The sequence below is a fragment of the Blennius ocellaris genome (assembly GCF_963422515.1).
Source record: "Blennius ocellaris genome assembly, chromosome: 2".
In the NCBI taxonomy this organism is placed as follows: Eukaryota; Metazoa; Chordata; class Actinopteri; order Blenniiformes; family Blenniidae; genus Blennius; species Blennius ocellaris.
In genome coordinates, this window is record NC_137651.1 from 7,894,990 (window position 1) to 7,915,068 (window position 20,079).

The 20,079-nt window shown below is 43.6% G+C and overlaps 1 protein-coding gene across 2 annotated transcripts in view; it reads right to left on the reverse strand.

Annotated features, from left to right (window-relative positions):
- Positions 1-7,010: 7,010 nt before the first annotated feature.
- The window catches only part of clpb (ClpB family mitochondrial disaggregase), a 34,845-nt gene continuing 21,776 nt past the window's right edge, over positions 7,011-20,079 (reverse strand). For both annotated transcript variants that reach the window (XM_080514909.1, XM_080514908.1), the window contains 9 exons: positions 15,507-15,584; positions 13,385-13,440; positions 13,180-13,224; positions 12,226-12,387; positions 11,974-12,130; positions 11,696-11,769; positions 10,759-10,878; positions 9,763-9,867; positions 7,011-9,032 (listed from right to left, as the gene is read on the reverse strand). In XM_080514909.1, the coding sequence (XP_080371035.1) occupies positions 8,835-9,032; positions 9,763-9,867; positions 10,759-10,878; positions 11,696-11,769; positions 11,974-12,130; positions 12,226-12,387; positions 13,180-13,224; positions 13,385-13,440; positions 15,507-15,584 (995 nt within the window). In that variant the 3' untranslated portion in view covers positions 7,011-8,834. The remainder of the gene's footprint in view (positions 9,033-9,762; positions 9,868-10,758; positions 10,879-11,695; positions 11,770-11,973; positions 12,131-12,225; positions 12,388-13,179; positions 13,225-13,384; positions 13,441-15,506; positions 15,585-20,079) is intronic.

Below are 20,079 nucleotides of genomic sequence, written 5' to 3' on the forward strand. Positions count from 1 at the left end.
AATTCCACGTTAACCAATGAGGTCTGTCCCGTCTGTTGGCTGCCCTCGTCCCCTTCTGCTGGGTTCAGAGGTGAGTTTACCGAGAAACTTAAACAGTTTCAAAGTTAAACTCTTCGGGCCGTTTCTGCATCCCTCCTCAAAAAAAAAAAAAAAAAAAAAAAAAAGAGCAGCCAGGAGCGGCCCTACTCTCCCGCTTTTACGCATTTAAACTCTAATCCCTTCAAAGAGGGGACCGGTCTCTTCCAGGCCACTAATCCGCCCTATAGTGCTCCGGCGCAGGGGGAGACTTCTCCGAGGAGGAGGCTTTAACTTTGGACTTTTACATTCATGGGGTGATTTGGCGGAAACAGTAACGGAGAGCTTTGGCATTCATGGTGTCTGAGTCAACAGAGGGGTGACACAATGGGCCCCCAGAGGCTCCTGAGGGCTCCTGAGAGAGGAACCCCGACTATGGGGATTAGGAGGAGGACTGGGCTTTAAGGGAAAACCTTATGACAGCACTTCACCGTTGTTGTCCGTTTCTAATCGGACTTATGATTAAGATAAAGGATCAATTCACCTCTTCAGAGATACTTTTTTAAAATTATTATTATTATTATTTTAAAATATTCCATGTTTAAACCTGAGGTGTTAATGAACGAAAACTTTGGGTATCAGGGTGATAAAGCACAACTGGAACTATCGGAGACTATAAACATAATAACTCTTAATTTCTCAATTTAATATGCTTTGCATTTGATCACCTGCTAATAATGCAGGATGTATTTGCTATATGTGGTGGCGATTTTACAGGACTGAATGACTGAATATTTTTCCTGCTTTGCAAATGGATAATTCTTTATAAATATATCGAGGTTTAAACGTTTGTTATTTTTATTCAGGCTCTATTAAGTGTCCTCCGTGCCCTCTGTTTCAAATGTGAACCGAGCACGATCTATAAAGAAATTAAATCGTTGGGTTTTGTTTGTTTGTTTGTTTGTTTGTTTTGTCTTTTTGTGTTTGTTTCTCATCTGCTTCAATCTTTCCTGCGGCTCTAATTGTTTGTGATGGACTTCCACCCCAGGGCTGCATGCAGATCGGCCTTGCAAAAAAATGGTGTGTGGGTGTGCGTAAAAATATGTGCGCGTGAGAAAGAAAAACGGGGCGTTGGTGGAGGAAAAGCTGCTCTCTGTGATGGATGGCTGGAAGGTCCTGATGGAGACATGGAGAGGGAGTATGGATAGACACAGAGGATAAGGGATGAGTGAAGGATGGGACAACGGCTACACTGGTTTGATGAAAAGCCACGCGGGAGGCCGCAGCCCGGGTCTCTGTCCCGCCACGCCCGGCGGTGGTCTGAGACCCACGAGGCTGTCACTCAGAGATGGACACTGCCAGCTCCATCCATCAACCAGGACTCAAAGAAGAACACATCCCGTGTGCTCAAAGACGGTTTGGCTCCAGAATATTGATTTACAGGCCTGGATATTAACCTCCTTCTTGTCCTGATTTGTTAAAGACGCGAAAAAGGCCAGAGATGCGCGATTATCCACTCTGTGTGAATAAAGTCGACTAAAATATAAGATTACAATATGAACCAACTATAACCCAATCCAAAGATATTTGGCCTGGGATTTTGCAGATATCCTCTCATGATTATCACATTTAGGTCAATTTATCGAAATGGTTTAAATGCAGTTGCGATGAGATAATTAACTCAATAATCTTGATAATTTGGAATAGATTGCCATAAAATGGTTTTAGGTTACAACAATATCGCAATTTACTATTTATTATGTCAGGGTGTTGTTAAGATATATACAGTTTATGGAGAGATTGTATAAATCACAGTAATGGAGTCTTAGTTTTTTGAATTATAACCGGAAGATATTCAACAGGCCTTAAATATCATAAGAAAACGCGCGCTGGAGAGCAAAAATGTACAATGTCAGTCTCTCTCTCTCTCTCTCTCTCTCTCTCTCTCTCTCTCTCTCTCTCTCTCTCTCTCTCTCTCTCTCTCTCTCTCTCTCTCTCTCTCTCTCTCTCTCTCTCTCTCTCTCAGGTATTCCCCACATCACTGTTGTTCCTAATATCAATCCAATTCATAAATCCAGATTTTTCCTGTTCGTAGAGTGCTGATGATTTCTTACAGAACTCGACATCCTAAACTCAGCTGACTGCAGCAGGCCGGAGTGTGATCCCCGCACACTCTTCTACCTGCGGTGTGACTAAAATGTGTCGTGTCATCGCCCCTTTCTTAAGGTCCTCTTCCCCCGGAGGTCGATTTGAGTGCGCATTAAATAAAATCAGAAAGTCGTCTTTACGGCTGCAGAGGCTCTGCTGGCGGGGCGCATTTGATTTGCTCGGTGATGGATGAAAGACTGAGAGGGTGGGGGTTGGGGGTTGGGGTTGGGTGGTGGTGGTGAGGGGGTGGAGAGAGTCGGTGTGGAGTCCGGGGGTCCCGTTGGTGCGCCTGTCCCCGCGTATCAGTCCCCAATTACCGGAATACGCGGTGACGCACCAGCTCCAGACTCATCATGCACCCGGGTTAGAGAGGAGAGCGACCACACCGGGACTTTGAAGTTACATTACACCAGCTGATCGAAAACTGTGGGAGCACAGAGAGGAGGAGATAAAGTAAAAAAGTAAATAAAAAAATGAAGCCACCATTGGCCTGGTGTTTTAGATGTTATCTCAATTTCAGATCCATTAGTGCAGGGAGTTGCATATGGATGAACAATGCAAATAAGGAGTCAAATTGTTAGATCACACTATACAAATATTTTGTCAATGTCGGATTTCTATTATAAATCTCTTTATAAGGCTGTTGGGATTAAGTATGCAGTATGAGCCTTCGATTGAAAGCTTTGTGTCATTATAAAAGAATGTAAGTGTGGTTGCCTTTGCTGTTTCACACGATGTTCATAGTAGATTATAAAGCTTTAAATGTGTCGTGTGATGAAACGGTTTTTGTTTTTTGTTTGAATTATTATTGTCCCGACTACTTATAAATCGGAGGGGGGGGGGGAATAAGCTTGCTTCTTTGCTCAATTGAACCTGTTATAGTCCGATTGGACTGAATCCAAACGAAAACCCGCTCCAAAGGTTTATCGAGGTAAAGTTGCCAAAACAATGTTCATCAAGATGAAGTTGCCAAAACACGTCTTTTACGTTTTCCAATTCATTCGAACGCACCAAATGAAAGCGTCTTCTCGTGTAAGTTAGTGTACCATAACTTTAGCGCAATATGACGCAGAGCGGCTGCGGTTATTCTCATGCTGCGTACATCTCTCCTGCGGCACCAGACCTGTATTACCCTAATGGATAACGGCATGTTACTTAAAAAAGAAGCTTTTTAGGATAAAAACCAGCTCCCGGGAGACCGGGGCGCACACACCACAGCTGGAGCGGCCGCGCGCAGGAGAGCCTCTCCAAACAGGCTAATTAGATCTGCAGCTCTGGCCTCGCGCTCTGAAAGCAGCCCAGCGGCGGGGCGCGCGGAGCTGTGGAAAGTTAATTGAATTAAATTCCCTCTAAACTAATTAGGCTGCAATCTGCCACGCGAGCTGTCCCTGAGCAAGGTTTGAATTAGGCGGAATGGATTTGTTCCTTTTCTTTAAGAGAAAGGAGAACAGACTGCTGTGTTTTTCGGTGGGCTTCTTTATTTGTCTTTTATGCTGATTCTCCCCGGGGACAGTCACGTGGTGAGGCCCTGGCGGTAACCGGACTGCGCCCCGGTTCGTCCGCCCAGACCCGCCACCACCGGCCCACCCCCCCCCGAGGCTGCAGGAGCATGAATGAGGAGCGGCTTCGGACCGGAGGAGCTGAGTGGACTGAGGTAATGGAGGTGAAATCGATCGCCTTCCTGGGGGAGCACGAGGCGAAGAGGAGAGAGGAGAGAGGAGAGAGGAAGAGGAGGGAGAGATGAGAGGAGTGCAGAGGGACACGGATGAAAATCCCCCGTTAAGAGCAGGGACAGATATGATAATGGGAGAGCCGCTAGTCGTCGTTCATCATTCACCACCTCCACCTGCAGCTGCTGCACCTCTCTGCTGCTGCTGCTGCTGCTGCTGCTGGACACACACACACACACACACACACACACACACACACACACACACACACACACACACACACACACACACACACACACACACACACACACACACACACACACCTGATCAAGGTGAGTCACAGAACATAAAGTAAATATATTTCTCCAAGAGCTAAACTGTTTTCACACTACACACATTACACTCACACACACTCATCAAGTGAGTGGGAACAAAACACAACACAAATATAATTATAAAACAAAAGCTGAACAATGAGTTAAAGTAAATCATAATATAAGGAGGAATAACAGGAAATGTAGCAGATAATACCGTTGTAAGCGCTAAGCACAGAATTAGGGCTGAAAGATGGTGAAGTGGTTTGCACTCATCCCTCACAGGGACAAGGGACCCGCTCAGAGTCCAGGGCCTTTCTGTGAGGAGTTTCCCTGTTCTCCCTGTGCATGTATGTGTTTCCTCAGAATACTTTGCTGGTCTCCCACCGTCCAAAAACATTCATTTGACGTTGATGTGGACTACGTGTGTGTCACTGCTGGTGTGCAGACATTAGTGTCCAAATGTAGGGAGGATAAGTAAAAAGCCATGGGTGAAATAAATACTGAAGCACAGAAGGACCTCTACTTTGTTACTTTCCATCTGTGATTAACACTTTGGTGCTGGATTACCTGCTTTGCACTTTAGCTCTCCTCAATTTGTGCGAGGAGCAGGAGGTGGGAGAGAGACAGGAAGGCAGAGAGCGATGAAGACAGACCCGCAGATGGATAAGCAGAGGAGGACGCAAAGAGCTGAGAGGGGAGGAGGGAGGCTGAGCAGGAGCCCGAGGGAGGGTGGGGTGAGGTAGCGAGTGAGTAAAGTGTAGCGAGATAGAGGGAGAGGGAGGTTAGGACGATGGAGGGCCAGGTTTCTGTTTCTCCATAATCTAATCAGAGAAATGGCAGCAGTCAGAAATAGCCTGACGGACAGACTAAGAGCCTTTTCTCTTTCTCCTCCTCTTCTTTTTCTTGTCTTCCTCGGGGAGGGTAAATGGATACACAGACACACACACACATACACACACATACACACTTTGGCTCTCTAAAACCATAAAGTGAAGATGTGTTTGAGGTTTATAGGAGATGAGAAAAGCCTCGAGGTATCGCAGGCAAACCTGATCCACTGTCCAGATGCAGCGTCTTCAAGAGCGTCGTTTCAAACGCAAGTCGTTCGGCCTGTTGCTTGATTTTCTGTGGGTGTCAACAGTTTCCTCTCCTCGGATTCATGCAGATGATATTACAAGTATTTGGCAGCCTATCCATCGCACAATCTGCATATAATACAACCGCAGAGCTGAGATTTACTGATCTGTGTGGTAATTACAAACTGAGAGGATCGTGGATAAAATCCTGAGTAAATGAAGGTAAAAGTGAGTGAAATTACCAACAATGATCAATTTAACTAATATAAAATACAGCACCACAACAACATACAACATTCAGTATTAATTTTCTGGCAAATTTGTACTTGTACTCCCCACATATTCATCTAATTTGATCTTTTCTCTCCCAGGAAGTCCCATTATGATAATTTCTTTTGTAGAGGAAGACGCAGTCCAGGGAGCTGAAGATGGAGTAGAAGCTCCAAACATGCAAACAAGAGTCACAATGATGATCATTATACTAAAACTCTGTGCATATTACAAGAAACATTTAATTGATGGAACTATATGAGTATTTCTGGCTTGAGATCTCATCATATCTTGAAGGTTAGTTAAAAACTGAGCGGAAAAAAAAATCGTAGCTTTTAGCTCTCAGGATCAAAAAAAAAAGAGAAAAGTCGTAAGGTTATTTTCCCCTCTGGTGTATCAGTGCAGCATGTTGACCTGCTGAAGTAGTGGAAATACACATTTATAGGTGAAGTCCCTTTAGGAATAGTAAGAAAAGGAAGTTAGAACTTGAATGTCTTTTAATGTTTGGGCCAGACTGAAGAAGGGAAAACAAGTGTCAAACATACAACCTGAGGACCAAATCTGCTCTGTGAGAGGTTCTTGTATCAAATACAAGAAAGTATAACAAAGTAACTATTCCTAATTCGTCCAAAGAAAATCTCACCTTTTTTTAAGAGGAGCAGACACGAAACATCGAGAATTAGAAATGATAAGCAGATTGCAGTGAAATTACATTAATGGAAAGGCCTGAGACTGAGATACCATGAGCTTTTGCCAACAGAAGTTGGAAGAGAGCCTGGCAAAGAGCCAGAAACAGGTTACTGGTAAAAGGTTTTATAATATTTGGGTTTTGGGTTCGGGTTTATGCCAACATTTTCTGGATGTTCTTTTGAGGGAAAACGTCCAGATCCATCAGTGACTTCTTACAAATTTGTTTTGGTCTCACCAATAGTGTGACAAAAACACCCAATTTGGACAATCCTCATGTTAAAGAGCCGGTAAATGTCTAAAAAAACCCCTCAGATTTAAATATATCATTCTGAGATATCACTGTGGCACACAGAGTACTTCCTCCTCACAAAAACAGCTTTGAGTTGGTGTAGTGACTGAAACAGACTGTGCTTGTGTCGATGGGGGGTCCAGGCGCTACACAGTCAGAGATGGTGACTCTTTTCCCTGGATGCTAATTCCTCCCTGCGGAGGAGACATTCCTGTTGTGCGTATGTGAGAGACGTTTAATGCATGTCCGTGGTGTTTCACCGCGCTGCATTCCCACCCAGTGTCCAACACACAGACCACCACAGAGGAAAATTCCTGGCAGATTCCTCTGTCATGTTGTTTCACGAGGTGGACAGGGGTTATTGTTGTTGTGGTCCCACCCAGGGGCCGGTCTCTCTCACACACACACAAACACACGCCCATTCATTCATCAATCCATCAGCAGTGACAGTGCAACGCCGTCTGAAAAAAAGGAAAAACAACAACACAGAAGAATTCCCTTTTTGTTGTGATGACTTTATTTACAGGGAAGACGGTGGGACAAGAGAATGAGGGATGTCGCTAGATTACATTTGGCACCTTGGCAACACGCTACTCAAACATCTGTGATGCAACAGTTTCCATATCTTTTCTTCTTTCATGGCTTAAGATTTCTCTATGTCACACTGACATGGCGAGCAGCGGCAGCAGGCGTCGTAACGGACGATAACATGCATCAACACAAAGCATTTACGAGGCTCTTATATCAGCCGTGAGTCACTTCAGCTTGTGATTCATCCACGTTCATATTAGTTGCTCGAGTGGAATTAATAAGACAATCATGTTTACATATTTCCATCAAAGCAGCTCTGCTGGTGAGTCTACATGGGTGATCTGTGCAACGACACACGTGATATCTTTGGTTATCAATGGTTGTGTTTTCTTGATATTTTTACAGTTAGTCCATGACAAACAAAAAACGTCTACTTGTTAAATATGTCACTTTTCTCACTTCACGTTCCTTAAACACCCCTTCAATGTCCTCTCTGAGAAAAAGAGCAAGAAAAATGCTTCACCAACACACCAAATAAAATGAAAAATGACCAACGAAAAGTCTTTTCATTGCTATTTGTGTTGTCAGGGTTCAATTTGTTGGGGAGGGCAGGGGAATATACCTTTCTTTGAAAGTTTTTTTTTTTTTTTAAAGCAGGGCAACAAAAAAAAAAAAAACTTGATAGAGAATAAAGCAAACACCAGCAGACCCAACAGAAAAGAATTGTCTTATGAATAATAACTGAATTCATGTGACACACAAACTTTAATTCAAGTTGAGTAATAATTTGGATCATTGCTCGGCTTATTTTCACAATGAAACATTTAATGAACATCTGCTGGGATCTGTTGTTGTATAAAACTGGCCGAAGGAAGTCTTCAAATGAAGCCTTGGAACCATTGAACCTGGGTTTATTGTTTATTTTACATAAATGTCAGTTTCAAACTTTACATATTTCATTTTGTTGAGATGAAACTTTCTCAAAAAATACGAACAATAAGACATACTCCTCCCAAGTTGGTTAACTCACAAATCGCACTCTGGCGCTCGAGGCTTGGACAATGAAATAAACAAGCCAACAAGCTTGCATCAACCTGTCCAATGTTGTAAATCCAGGATCTAATCCCAATCGGATTGAATATTAAACAAACAAACGTGAACTACAAAACAAAGTGCCAAAACTTTTCCAGAACCGAAAACAAATTCCAGAGCTGGAGTGAAGACAGTGATTCACTACTGGACAAAAGTGGTGTCAGTTGAATTTAAATACGGTCTCTTTAAGAAAATACTTTAAATATGTTCCCCCCCCCCCATCTCTGGTTACATAGAAGGAGTGATAGATATGTTAAATAGAAATAACCTCAACAACCTTTTCAGAATCAATGGCTTTGAAATTAATGAATGAAAGAGTAGGACATTAAAGAGTTAACCACCTTCAGATCTGACGTTCATCTTTCAAATTCGAACACATTCACTTCAATAGAGTATTTTAATAATTACTAAATATAGTGGCTGTATGAAGATTACACTGACGTATCACTATGTAACAGCTTTAACTCTACATATCCACTACAATTCCTTCAGTTCCCTGACGGTCGTCAAGTTGCTGAATCTTCTGGAAACTGAAGCGCGTGCTCCTCAGCTCTGATCGACGAGGAAACGCGGGCCTGTGATTTCTGCTTGTGAGAACTGAATTATAGAGGCAGTGATGTCAAGTTTATCAGAGGTATTTTTATTGGAAAGTATCCGTCACGAACCAGCCGAGGTCGCCACACTGGACGCCGGCGATGAGATGGGAGTGAATACGACCTCGGCTTGTGGTCCTCCGTTAGTGTTCGGGGCTGAGCGGCGGGCGGATGTCCAGCGTTCGGGAGGACCTGTCCTCCCCGACCACCTCCAGGCGCAGGTTGGGCGCGCTGTGCTCCTTCAGGTCCTCTGATTGGACGGACAGGCGCAGGGTGCAGCCTTTGGGGAGCAGCTCCTGTTCGTACGCTGCAGCTAACTGGTTGACGACCCGTCGCTCCACCTGACAGGATCGGCGACAAAGTCCAAGGTGATGTGAAGATAAAGGCTGTGTTTCAGCGAATACTTCATGTCTAAGTACACTGGGAGTTTTGTCCTGAACAGATTCTTTTATATCTCTGTGCCTTGGTTCTGTAAGAGGCAAGGCACAGAGATTACGATAGTAGGTGCCTGCGTGTTAGGAGCATGGGCACAAAAAGCACATAAAAACATGTGAAAAATTCAGGAATGGTGTGCTATGACTTTTGTTAAAGATTCGGTAAACTGTTTCTATGAAAATTACACACAAAAAATAAAAAAATGAAATTTGGCCAGTCAAAGCAAATGGGATTTTGGTGGGGAAAAAACCCCCAACATTGCCGTTGGCAGCATTAACAAATCAGGAATCAATATTTAACCATTTACTCATGTAAAAAGTATTTCACTGATCAGGATGTGAAAAAAAAAGTTGCAACTACTTGGATTACTTTCTAGGAAAAAAAAGCAACTGATGAGATTAGAAAATGTCTAAAAACTATCAGCACTCGGTTCAGGATCGAACCGAACAAGACTTTTTTCATTTAATTTCCATTACGCAGGTTTTCTTATGCATCATTCATCCATTTATTTTTAATCAATAGCAAAAAGGAACTTTATAAACATAAACTGACAAAGTGATGAATCAAGCAATATTAGGTGATACAAAACTTTACAAAGTATTTTTTTTCTTGATATGTGATATCGTGTATGAATACCTCGTGTTTGATGGAGCGTGCGCCGTAATGCATGTTGTATCCCCCCGCCAACAGGTCCAGCACTGGGCGGTCCCACTGAAGGGTGATGTCATGACGCTGCTTCGCCTGGCGACAGAGAGGGACATGATGGGTTAAAAAAAAAGAGAAAACAGAGGGTGAGACCTGGAGTGTGGACTACCACAGCAAGGGGGGGGGGGGGGGGGGGGGGGGGTACTGTCAAGCAGCATGTCTGCCAGCGCTAATCAACAAGCCCTTAATGCGTTTTAATCAAACGCCAGTCAATAGTAGTGATCAGCGGAGCTCATTTAGCTGCAGATGTCGACACTTCATCCAATAAATAGAAGGTTGTTTCACTAGAGATATGTAATAACGCCCTAAACGTTTAATTCCTTAAATATAAATGAGGGACTTGTGGAGAATCCCATTATAATGACATTTCTGCTGTTGGGGCCGCTGCCGCATGCACACGGAGACGAGTTCATTGCGAGACGCGTGCACGTCAAAACAGGCGCGCGGCCACATTCGAATGCTGGATAAACAGAAATGAGTCAGGTTGCTGTCACGCCGGCTGTCAGGACAGCAGCTGTAATATTAATAATTAAATATTGATGAAGGCTCCACATGTTAAACACTGTAATCTCATTACCGTGAGTAACAGTGGCACATAATATCGATCTGCGTGTGTTTCTGCACAGCTCAGCGGCTGCAGGATGAAGTGGGCGAGCGCCTCGCAGTCCCACTGGAGGACAGGCGTTTTATAAATGCGGGGTGATGTGACGGGACCAAACACTCGCTCCCTGCCTCCTTCTCCTCACACCCAGTGACGGTCGACTCACACAAAGAATCCAGTAGGTTCTTGGGTGCGTAAAAGCTCGTAATGTCAGACCCAAGCCGTAAAGGGCCGAGGAGACAGGATCTTGGCGGCCGAAGACTCAGCAAGACTTTTCCCCAGAAGTGGGGAGATAAAACAAACATAAAGCGAACACACCGCCGTACCTTTTTGGCCCAGAAGCTGAGCTCTTTGCTGACCAGCTGCAGCAGCTCTGAGTGGCAGAAAGGCAGGAAGTACACAATCTCATTGATCCGGCCGAGAAACTCGTCCCTCCGGAAATGAGCCTGAGGAGGAAATAGAGAGTGAAGTGAACAATGATGAAGCAGCACATCATTCAAACTATCATTGAAACTATCGTAAAACCAAAGCCAATGGACAAGTTGTTTGAAAGAGTTTAAAAGTTTGTCCTCAGGCAGCGTTTTGCTCCACATATGATATCACCATTCAGCTGAATTATTTACATTGCATGGTGGTGAAACAAATCCGCCTCCTCCTTTCGGTGATTAAAGCTTCTTTACAAGCAGACCAGACAAATAAATGGACTTTAATAGCCAAGTAAAGCAGGGCTGCCAACTCCTAGGCGAGACGAGACGAGAGACTCCTTCACACTCGTAGTGTTTGTTCACTTCTCCGGATGGTTCGCTTCATTTGTGCGGATGGGTAAACTCATTCGTTCTCGGGTAAAGGCCAAACAAGTAATCTGTGCTCCGCTTGAGAACCTGAGCTCATTTGCAAGTGAACAGGAAAATAAAAATCATACAGCCAAGAGTGCTCGCCAAGCCAAGCTGAGGAAAATGAAGAGGTAGTTTGGAAAATGTCTCGTAGGCAGATGTGGGGTGATGACGAGGTGCAGGGGTTAACGTTTGGGGGTGATCATGTGGCGAGCGCTGATGCAGACCGTTTATACGCAGACCCATTGATACATGGACGGATGACGATACATCTGGACGGCTTGAGGCCACAGAAGGATGACCCAACAGAGTGTAGGAGTGTGTGTGTGTGTGTGTGTGTGTGTGTGTGTGTGTGTGTGTGTGTGTGTGTGTGTGTGTGTGTGCGTGTGTGTGTGTGTGTGTGTGTGTGTGTGTGTAGATTTCACGTTACCTTCAGGATCGGACGAATCACGATGTCTTTAAATTGCCGGGAGATTTTGACGTCGCCACTCTTCTGCACATCATCTATGGAAAAGAAATGAAACTAACATCCGTTTTGGTGTCGTAATAATGTGAATTACAACATCACACTGTAACAACACTCAGTTCTGTGTATCTGTATGTCGAAACTGGAGGATGGCTTTTGTGCTCATGCTGCGTGTGTGTGTGTGTGTGTGGGTCTCTCTCTCTCTCTCTCTCTCTCTCTCTCTCTCTCTCTCTCTCTCTCACCGAGGTTGTCGGCCAGCTTCCTGCGGCTGACCTCCTCAGCTTCCTGTCGCAGCTGCATCGCGTGCTCTGCGATCTCGTCGCTCGCAACATTCGACGTCATGATGAAGATGGCGTCTTTACATTCGATGGTTTTTCCCTTCCCATCTGTCAGACGACCCTGAGAGAGGAACGGCGTGAATGAGCGCTCGGCAACGACAGACACTCCCCCCCCCCCCCCCCTATCAAACAAAGAAAGTAAATTAGTGGACGGACCTCATCAAAGAGCTGCAGCATGATGGTCAGAACGTCGGGGTGGGCCTTGTCAACCTCATCAAACAGGACGACTGCGTTGGGACACGCCCTCAACAGCTTCGTCAACTGCCCCCCCTCCTCGTGTCCGACGTATCCTGGTGGGGAGCCGATGAATTTGGCGACCTGAAACACCACCAAGGCTCAGAATAATCACATGTCATGCCGGAGTCGGTCTTGTACTCTACCTCAACCATTTTTCTTTTGACCATTAATGGAACTATGGAATCCAACATCCAGACACTTCCTACAGTAGCAACACAACGTCATCACACAGCTAAACACCTGTGTTTTTGTCCAATTTGTGTATGTGGAAATTATATTTGCCTGTCTTTGCTTGTCATGACAAGATTTATCAGTAACTATGGGTTCCCTTAACCCTCAGTGTAAACTTGGAGGCTCACGCTTCTCCTGAAACACGTGTTTGAAAGGACTACTGAACAGAGTTAAAGTTGTGTTACGCATGCAGAAACTAAACCACACACGCACAAATTCATGAGCAAATCATAAAATGTACACATCTAAGAACGAATTAGTTAATCCCATTACAGATGCACAAATATCAAAATCTGTTCAGTCCAGAGAAAACATACAGTGCCTCATGACCTCTGGAGAGCTCGGCTGGTGCATTCTCGGAGCAGCGAAGTGAAACGCTCAGCTGTACGCCAACACAGCGACGAACTCTGAATCGCTGATTAAATGCTTTCATAACCGGAGCTTTACGAAAACAACATTCATTTTGGTTTATGCATCCATTACGAGTACATGAAGAGAATTAATCCAATGTGTCACTGTCATCCATCTGCAGTAGAGAGACGGAACCGGAAAAAAAGTGCTCTCATCTAAATGAATAAACTTCTGGAGAAAATCTGACTTTTATATTCTGAATCTATTTGCCGCACGTAAGGGAGATCTTACCTCGTGTTTTTCCTGGAACTCGGACATGTCCATACGGATGAAACCCTGCAATCACACCACAGATTATTTACCACAACATGCACACGCATCGAATCCTCTGTCGTCATCTAATTTAAATGTCTCGGATTTGTTGTCTCTGTGAGAGTAGATGTACCTTCCAACCTACTGTGTGAACAGTAAAACGCTGTGTTTATATGACACATACCTTTTTAATGTCCTTGTGCATGTAGCGCGCCACCTGCTTGGCCAACTCTGTCTTTCCTGGTCATCAAACAGGCCAGACAAATAAGAGACATCATTTAATAATTCATTAAACTCCTGCCCCGATTAAATTACCCTATTTTTAATTATATATATTCCAACATGAGGAAAAAAAAAACCCACAATCCCTGCCTTAATAAGGGCACATCAGCATGCAGAAATTTGAGGATTTCAGGAAAACAAGCTTATTCATTTCAGACAGAAAGACAATCTCTCTCCTTTGCTAAGTGCTGGCCTAAATCCCAGCGCCTCCTGCTACAAAGCTTTCAATCATCTGCAGCATCCAGAAGCAAACATTATGTTTGTCGGTAAAATATTCTGCATATAAATGCTCATATATGATATTGATGTTTTGTGTTTGGTATGCATATGGGTACGAAGTGTGTGTGTGTGTGTGTGTGTGTGTGTGTGTGTGTGTGTGTGTGTGTGTGTGCGTGTGTGCGTGTGTGTGTGTCTTGTTGTTGTGTTTAATATTGATGTCTCTTGGCCACCGTTTGTCGCTGAAGGGAACAGAGAATATGAACACCGTCTCTCCCTCATCTATCTCTCAGGCCTGTCATTTCACCATCTCCCTCTTTTTTAGCCATCTATCCGACCCTTAATAGCCCCCCCACCCCCACCCCCCCACGGTTTCTCTATTGCCTTCACACAGACGATCAGTGGAGAAGGTTTCAGATTTGCCAGAGCACAAAGGTCCCAGTCAAGTTTTGTGTTGTGTGATCTGCACACAAGAACACAGACTTCTCTTTAAATGGATTACAGGGATAATCAGAAAAGGCTATTATGGCACAGTAATAGTTCGAGAATTCATTAAGAAACCTGCTTGTATCACAACAGATTATTTGCTGATATCCACTAAAAGACAAATATCAGCATGAATCTGTTACATGGGGGGGAAAAAATCCAGGCTTTAAACCCATATCAGATTAAAAGAGCTATTAGGGATTATCTTTCACCGACAATGTTGGTCCCAATTCAAGATATTTATGCATATTGAGGTGCTTTAAATTTAGCCTTTTGGAAAAGGAAAAGACTTATACGATAGATATGTGGTGTTTATCAGTGTGTAATGATACTCATGTCAAAAACACACATGAGGAGTATTTAACTCTAAAATAATGTAATCTGGATGTGAAATATCCAAATCTTCAAACCAATAAGTGAAAAAGATTAATGCTACTGCAAGTCGTGCTTGGAGTTTAGCATTTCTCCTTGTTGCTAACCGATTTTACAAAAATAATGCGAATGACAGTTGTGTGATGGTCTTTGAGTTTGCAGCTATTTACAAACCCCCCCCCCAAAAAACTGGTCATAAAATGTTGACTGACTGCTGAGATTTGAGGGGAAGTGAAATTTCAGAGACATTTTCCAAGGACTCAATGAAAACATTCATCGCAGCTTCACATATCCAAAGATTTACTGCACAAAGTCAACTTGACCAACTGAACATTTGAACCCAGCATTTGATTATATGAACATGAACAAATGTGGACCACGAAAAAAACGACATAAATCTCCTTCATGTTTCCGGTCAAACTCTTCAAACGTGTGACGAGTCACCCTGCACTTGAGGGCGTTTCCCAAAGAGCAATGCAGCGTGGGTCCTTTGCACATCCGGCTTCATTCATATGAGCTCAACCTAATGACCGTGTGCAACATGCATACAACTGGCTCCTGGAAATGTCTAGCAACTCCAGAACACCCTCCCTCGAGTTTTAACCAACTTCTACAAGAAATACATAGACCCAAATATCTCGCCCTCTCTCTCTCGCTCTCTTATTGGGTCTTTAAATCAATCCACGTTTCAAGCTTTTGTCAAGCACTCTTCTCTCGTCCCAAACAAACAGAAACACTTCAAATCAAAATAATTGTGTGTGTGTGTGTGTGTGTTTTTAGCTTTATTAACTTAGACAACAAAGTAAATACTAGTTGGACTTCCTTCAAGTGTTCTACCAACGTAACCCTTTCAAGTGTCCTGTTGATCTTGGCTGCCACATCCAGGAAGCTTTTGTGAGCATGAATTCATGAGATCAAAGTGAAATGGTGGGTGTGACAGAGTGAGTTACCGATGCCTGATGAGCCGAGGAAGAGGAAAACGAGAGGATGCTCTTCGTCGTACCAACCGTTCTCTTTCCTCCTGATGGCTGAACGGGGATATAAATAAGAAAAAAAATTGTTATTGAAGTCATTTGCATTTGTTGACTTTGTCATTTCACCAAGTATTCTAACAATCACCCGAAATTCACCGAGCTGAACCCCGAGGGTGGCAGGTATCCCAGAAACTATGATAAAAGCGTGAGGGCAGGGATGAAGAGCGGGTCAGATACATTTGTCGAAAAAAAAAAAAAGAGAAGAAGAAGAAAGAAAACAGAGCAAGATGAGAGACCTCCAGAAAGCTACCCACGATGCTTCTCCTCCCCCCTTATTCAGTGGGGCCATTAGCCGGCGGTAATTGCGTTAGCCTCTCTGGCGCGGCCCTGGTGAAATCAGTTTAGCATAGATCGCAGCCTCGCGTCCACACACACGCACACGCACACACACACACACACACACACACACACACGCGCGCGCGCTTAAAGAGGAGTGCCTACCCAACCCTGCCATCACCCCAGCAACCACACACACACACACGTACACAAAGACGGGATGATGAGGTGGATCGGAGGGGAGTAAAGAGTGTATTTGGCCGTGGTTTCAGCCACTCAACGAAGAAGCAGGGACTAGCGCAAACTCATCCAAATCTCAACCTGTTGAGATACGGAGGCCAGAGAGACGGAGGAGCGACGAGGTTTAGCCAACAGGCCTCAAGCACGTCAGTGGCTCAAGAGTTATACGACGCTCGACGGGCGAACTCGGCCGTTGTATGTTCTGTGTGTCGATGTGTGTTGTTGGGCCGAACGGTTGAGGAGTTTTTGTTGTATTTTGGTGTCATGGCAGAATAAAGACTAGAACCTGTCCAAGAACATTTACTCAAAGACAGCATACCACAACAATTTTTTCAAAGTAGGAAAAAGAAATCAACTACAAGATTAAAATGTTGCGAAAGAAAAATCCGGTGATGAAGCCCTGGTTTGAGTTTCCAAACATTCAGAGAAGTAACTCTTATATGCAAGTGTTAATAAGTGTGACTTGTCATCTGGTCATAAAGGTGGCAGCCGAGGCCGTTATTAAAGAGAACCAATCATATCTAAGGTGCACATGATGTCAATTTCTATACATTTTCTCATGAAATATTTAGATACCAAACCTTTTGTCTCAGCCACGTTGGTAATGTTTCTTAGCAATGGCATTTAATTTCACACTTGAAGTCAAAATTTCAACCGTTGCAATTAATGTGGTTCAGATTTTCACACGTTTGGACCATGGTGAAAACAAAAACCTTGACGAGAAACGTTTTGCTTTGGCAGGCAGAAAACATGACACACTTGCCTTCATGATGTTGTTCTCATATATTCATGTTTATCACTCGAGTCAATTTAAATCCAGGGACCACATAGGAAAATTTACTTATGTCTACATTAATTACAATGCTTTTTTTTTTTCTCTCTCTTCAAGCTTAAGTTATTTCATCCATAATCACTTACTTGAAACAGATCAGCTTGTCTTTGCTTCTAAAGGAAGCATTGCACCAAACTAAATACCAAATCATTCTCTTAGTTTAACTATAACTGGTACTGAGCACTCACTGAAAGTGTTGAGCACCCACTGGGCGATAGCCATTCAAAACCATGTTAAATATATATGAAATATATATATTGGTCCAGTGGTACAATTCTCAACCAGTTGAAAATTCTACCACTGGACCAACATGAAAACACCTGTGACAGAGTTTTACAAGGCTTTTGTGAGTGTGAAGGCTCCATATAATGGATTATTAGAAAACAAGGAAACCCTTTGTAAACTCTCATATTGTGAAGCAGTGAGCAACTCTACTGTATATAGTCAGAATTATGTCATCTAATGAGATTATTGGGGCACCAAGAGGAAAAAATATAACTGTGTGCCCTGAACAATCTATGGGACAGGTATGAATATATTGGCAAGTTAGTGAGTGCAGCCACCAGTTGCAGGTTTTCTAAAGAAGGCAAGAATCCAATCATCGTCCGCCGAGATCACAAGTCTCGTCCTGCTCACGAGTTAAAATGCTAGACGACAGACACAACGTCTGAGTGTTAAACCCACGACTAACAGCTGATAATTATGACGAGCAGATGCTCGGCACAGGAGGATGAGGAGGAGAGGCAGGATGAAGGAGGTAGATGGCGAGATGACACGGTGCGCTGGTAAGGAGAGGGAGGAACAAAGATAAAGAGAGGAAAGAGGAATACAGATGGAGAAGATAAAGGGGGGGGGGTGATGGAGATAAGGAGGCAGAGAAACAAACGAGTGTGTCAAAGATGGACACCGAGATGAAAAGTGACAAGAGGGGCTCCAAAGCTCCGTCTGCTTTATCAATGGCTGTGTGAATGACGGCGTAACCTTCTGTGTGTTTGTGCACGTTTTAGCTGATTGAGAGCGACTTTGACAGAAGGGCACATTGACATTTCTCAGAGGAGCCTGACAACAACAAGGAAAAGACGGAGACGCAAAACAAATGAAAGCTCACTCTCTCTCACACACACACACACACACACACACACACACACACACACACACACACACACACACACACACACACACACACACACACACACACACACACACACACACACACACACACACACACACACACACACACACACACACACACACACACACACACACACACACACACACACACACAGTGTGTATGGGGCAGGTCTGGTTGGCTCTAACATGATTACAGAGGGATGATTCTCTTCAATAACTCTTAGCCCTGAGAGCTAAACCTGGATCAATCTAACCTCCTTCCTGTGAGTGTGTGTGTGTGTGTGTGTGCAAACGTGGAGTTTGTGTAGTTGCACTTTGCATGTGTGTGTCTTGCTGGAAGCCAGCTGTTCGTAATAAGGAGTTCAGGTGGAAAGAGCCATTTTGAAGACCCAGCAACATACCAATAAAAAAAGGAGAAAACAAGTCCACCCAGCTTTTGTACTGAACAGATTTTTTTTTTTCTTGTCAATTAGGTATTTGAATTGAGCTTGATAACCTCAAGTCTTTATCAGCAAATTCATCAGGGGAAAGAAATGTCACGATATGACATCAAATAAGATCATGTAATCTTATCATATATTGATATTAAATGCATCCATGACTTGTAACATGCATCCTCTACGCTCAATAAAATGACATTCATTTCCAGTCAGAAAACAGAAAAAAAAAATGCACTTATATTGATAATATTTAATCACAAGATTGCAACTCTGCAAATGTGTTAAACTGATATTTCAAAATAAATGAAGCTTGCATACAAGCAGCGTCATTTAAACCCACATTAATTCAGATAGACTCTCAGTATGGAGAAATGCCTTCACTTTCAAATATTGATCAGCATGACTGTTAATTCCTACATATATATATATATATATATATATATATATATATATATATATATAGTCTCAAACTGTATGAAATGTTATTGTATACGGCTCCATGTGGAGTTGCATAACCCATCCCTCTGACCCTCTTTCCCTGTTATCTCTGCATCCCTTTCTCATTTGTTCCTTCCTTATCTGCAGTGTTCTCCGTCTCTTTTTCCTGAACCATCTACTTATCGCCAAATCTCTACTTCCCCTCGTTCACTCTGCCACTTTGAGTGTATCCTGCTTGGCTCAGCTTTGATGCCATGATATCTACACTAAATATGACGTTTTCATGAGAAATCCTGTGATAATTTTTTTTTTTAAAGTCGTATTCAGTCTGTGTCCAGGTCAGTTTTACTTCTGCCGTCACGTGTGTGATATATTCACTGTAATACTTCCGAGATCAATACGCTCTTCTTTTATCGTCACAGTGACGTCTTGTATGGCTTTCAGGACAATTTACCACGATAACAACAGTCATTCATCGCCTCGACAAAAACTACAAGTCCCATGATCATCCCCTCCTACAACTCCCTGCTTTCCAACTCTGCAGCTTGTAACTGCAGCTCACAGACGCCCAACATCCATTGTTTCCGCATCTGCAGTTCTGAGCTTCTTTTCTGATGAAACACTTTGGGCCCGTGCTGCGACGTATTCTCCTGTTGACTATAACCTTCGCAGAATTTACGTTCACAAACACATTAAAGATTCTAATAACTGATTCTAACTCTGAGGAGAAGTTGATTATTTTCACAAATCTAAACAGAAAATGTCCAGTCGGTGACAAATAACACACCGCCTCTCTCTCCCTCTCTGTGCGTGTGTGTGTAAGTAACGCACACACTTTCCTCAACACACAAACTCTCTCATCTGCAGATCAATACATGGCCTCCATGGATGCCCGGTGTAATATCAGCTCTTTACTGTCTGCTCGGTTATTGTGCTCTAACTCATCCCCCTTCCTTTTCTCTATGCAGCGCACTCGACCTCTTTGTCTTTCTGTCACCGTTTTCTGGTTCGCAGACCCCCCCCCCCCCCCCCCCACACACACACACACACCCATCACTTCTTCCCTTCCTACAACGTTCTGCCGTTCACCTGTTCATCCTTGATAGTTGGATGATGGAAGGATTCAGGAGGT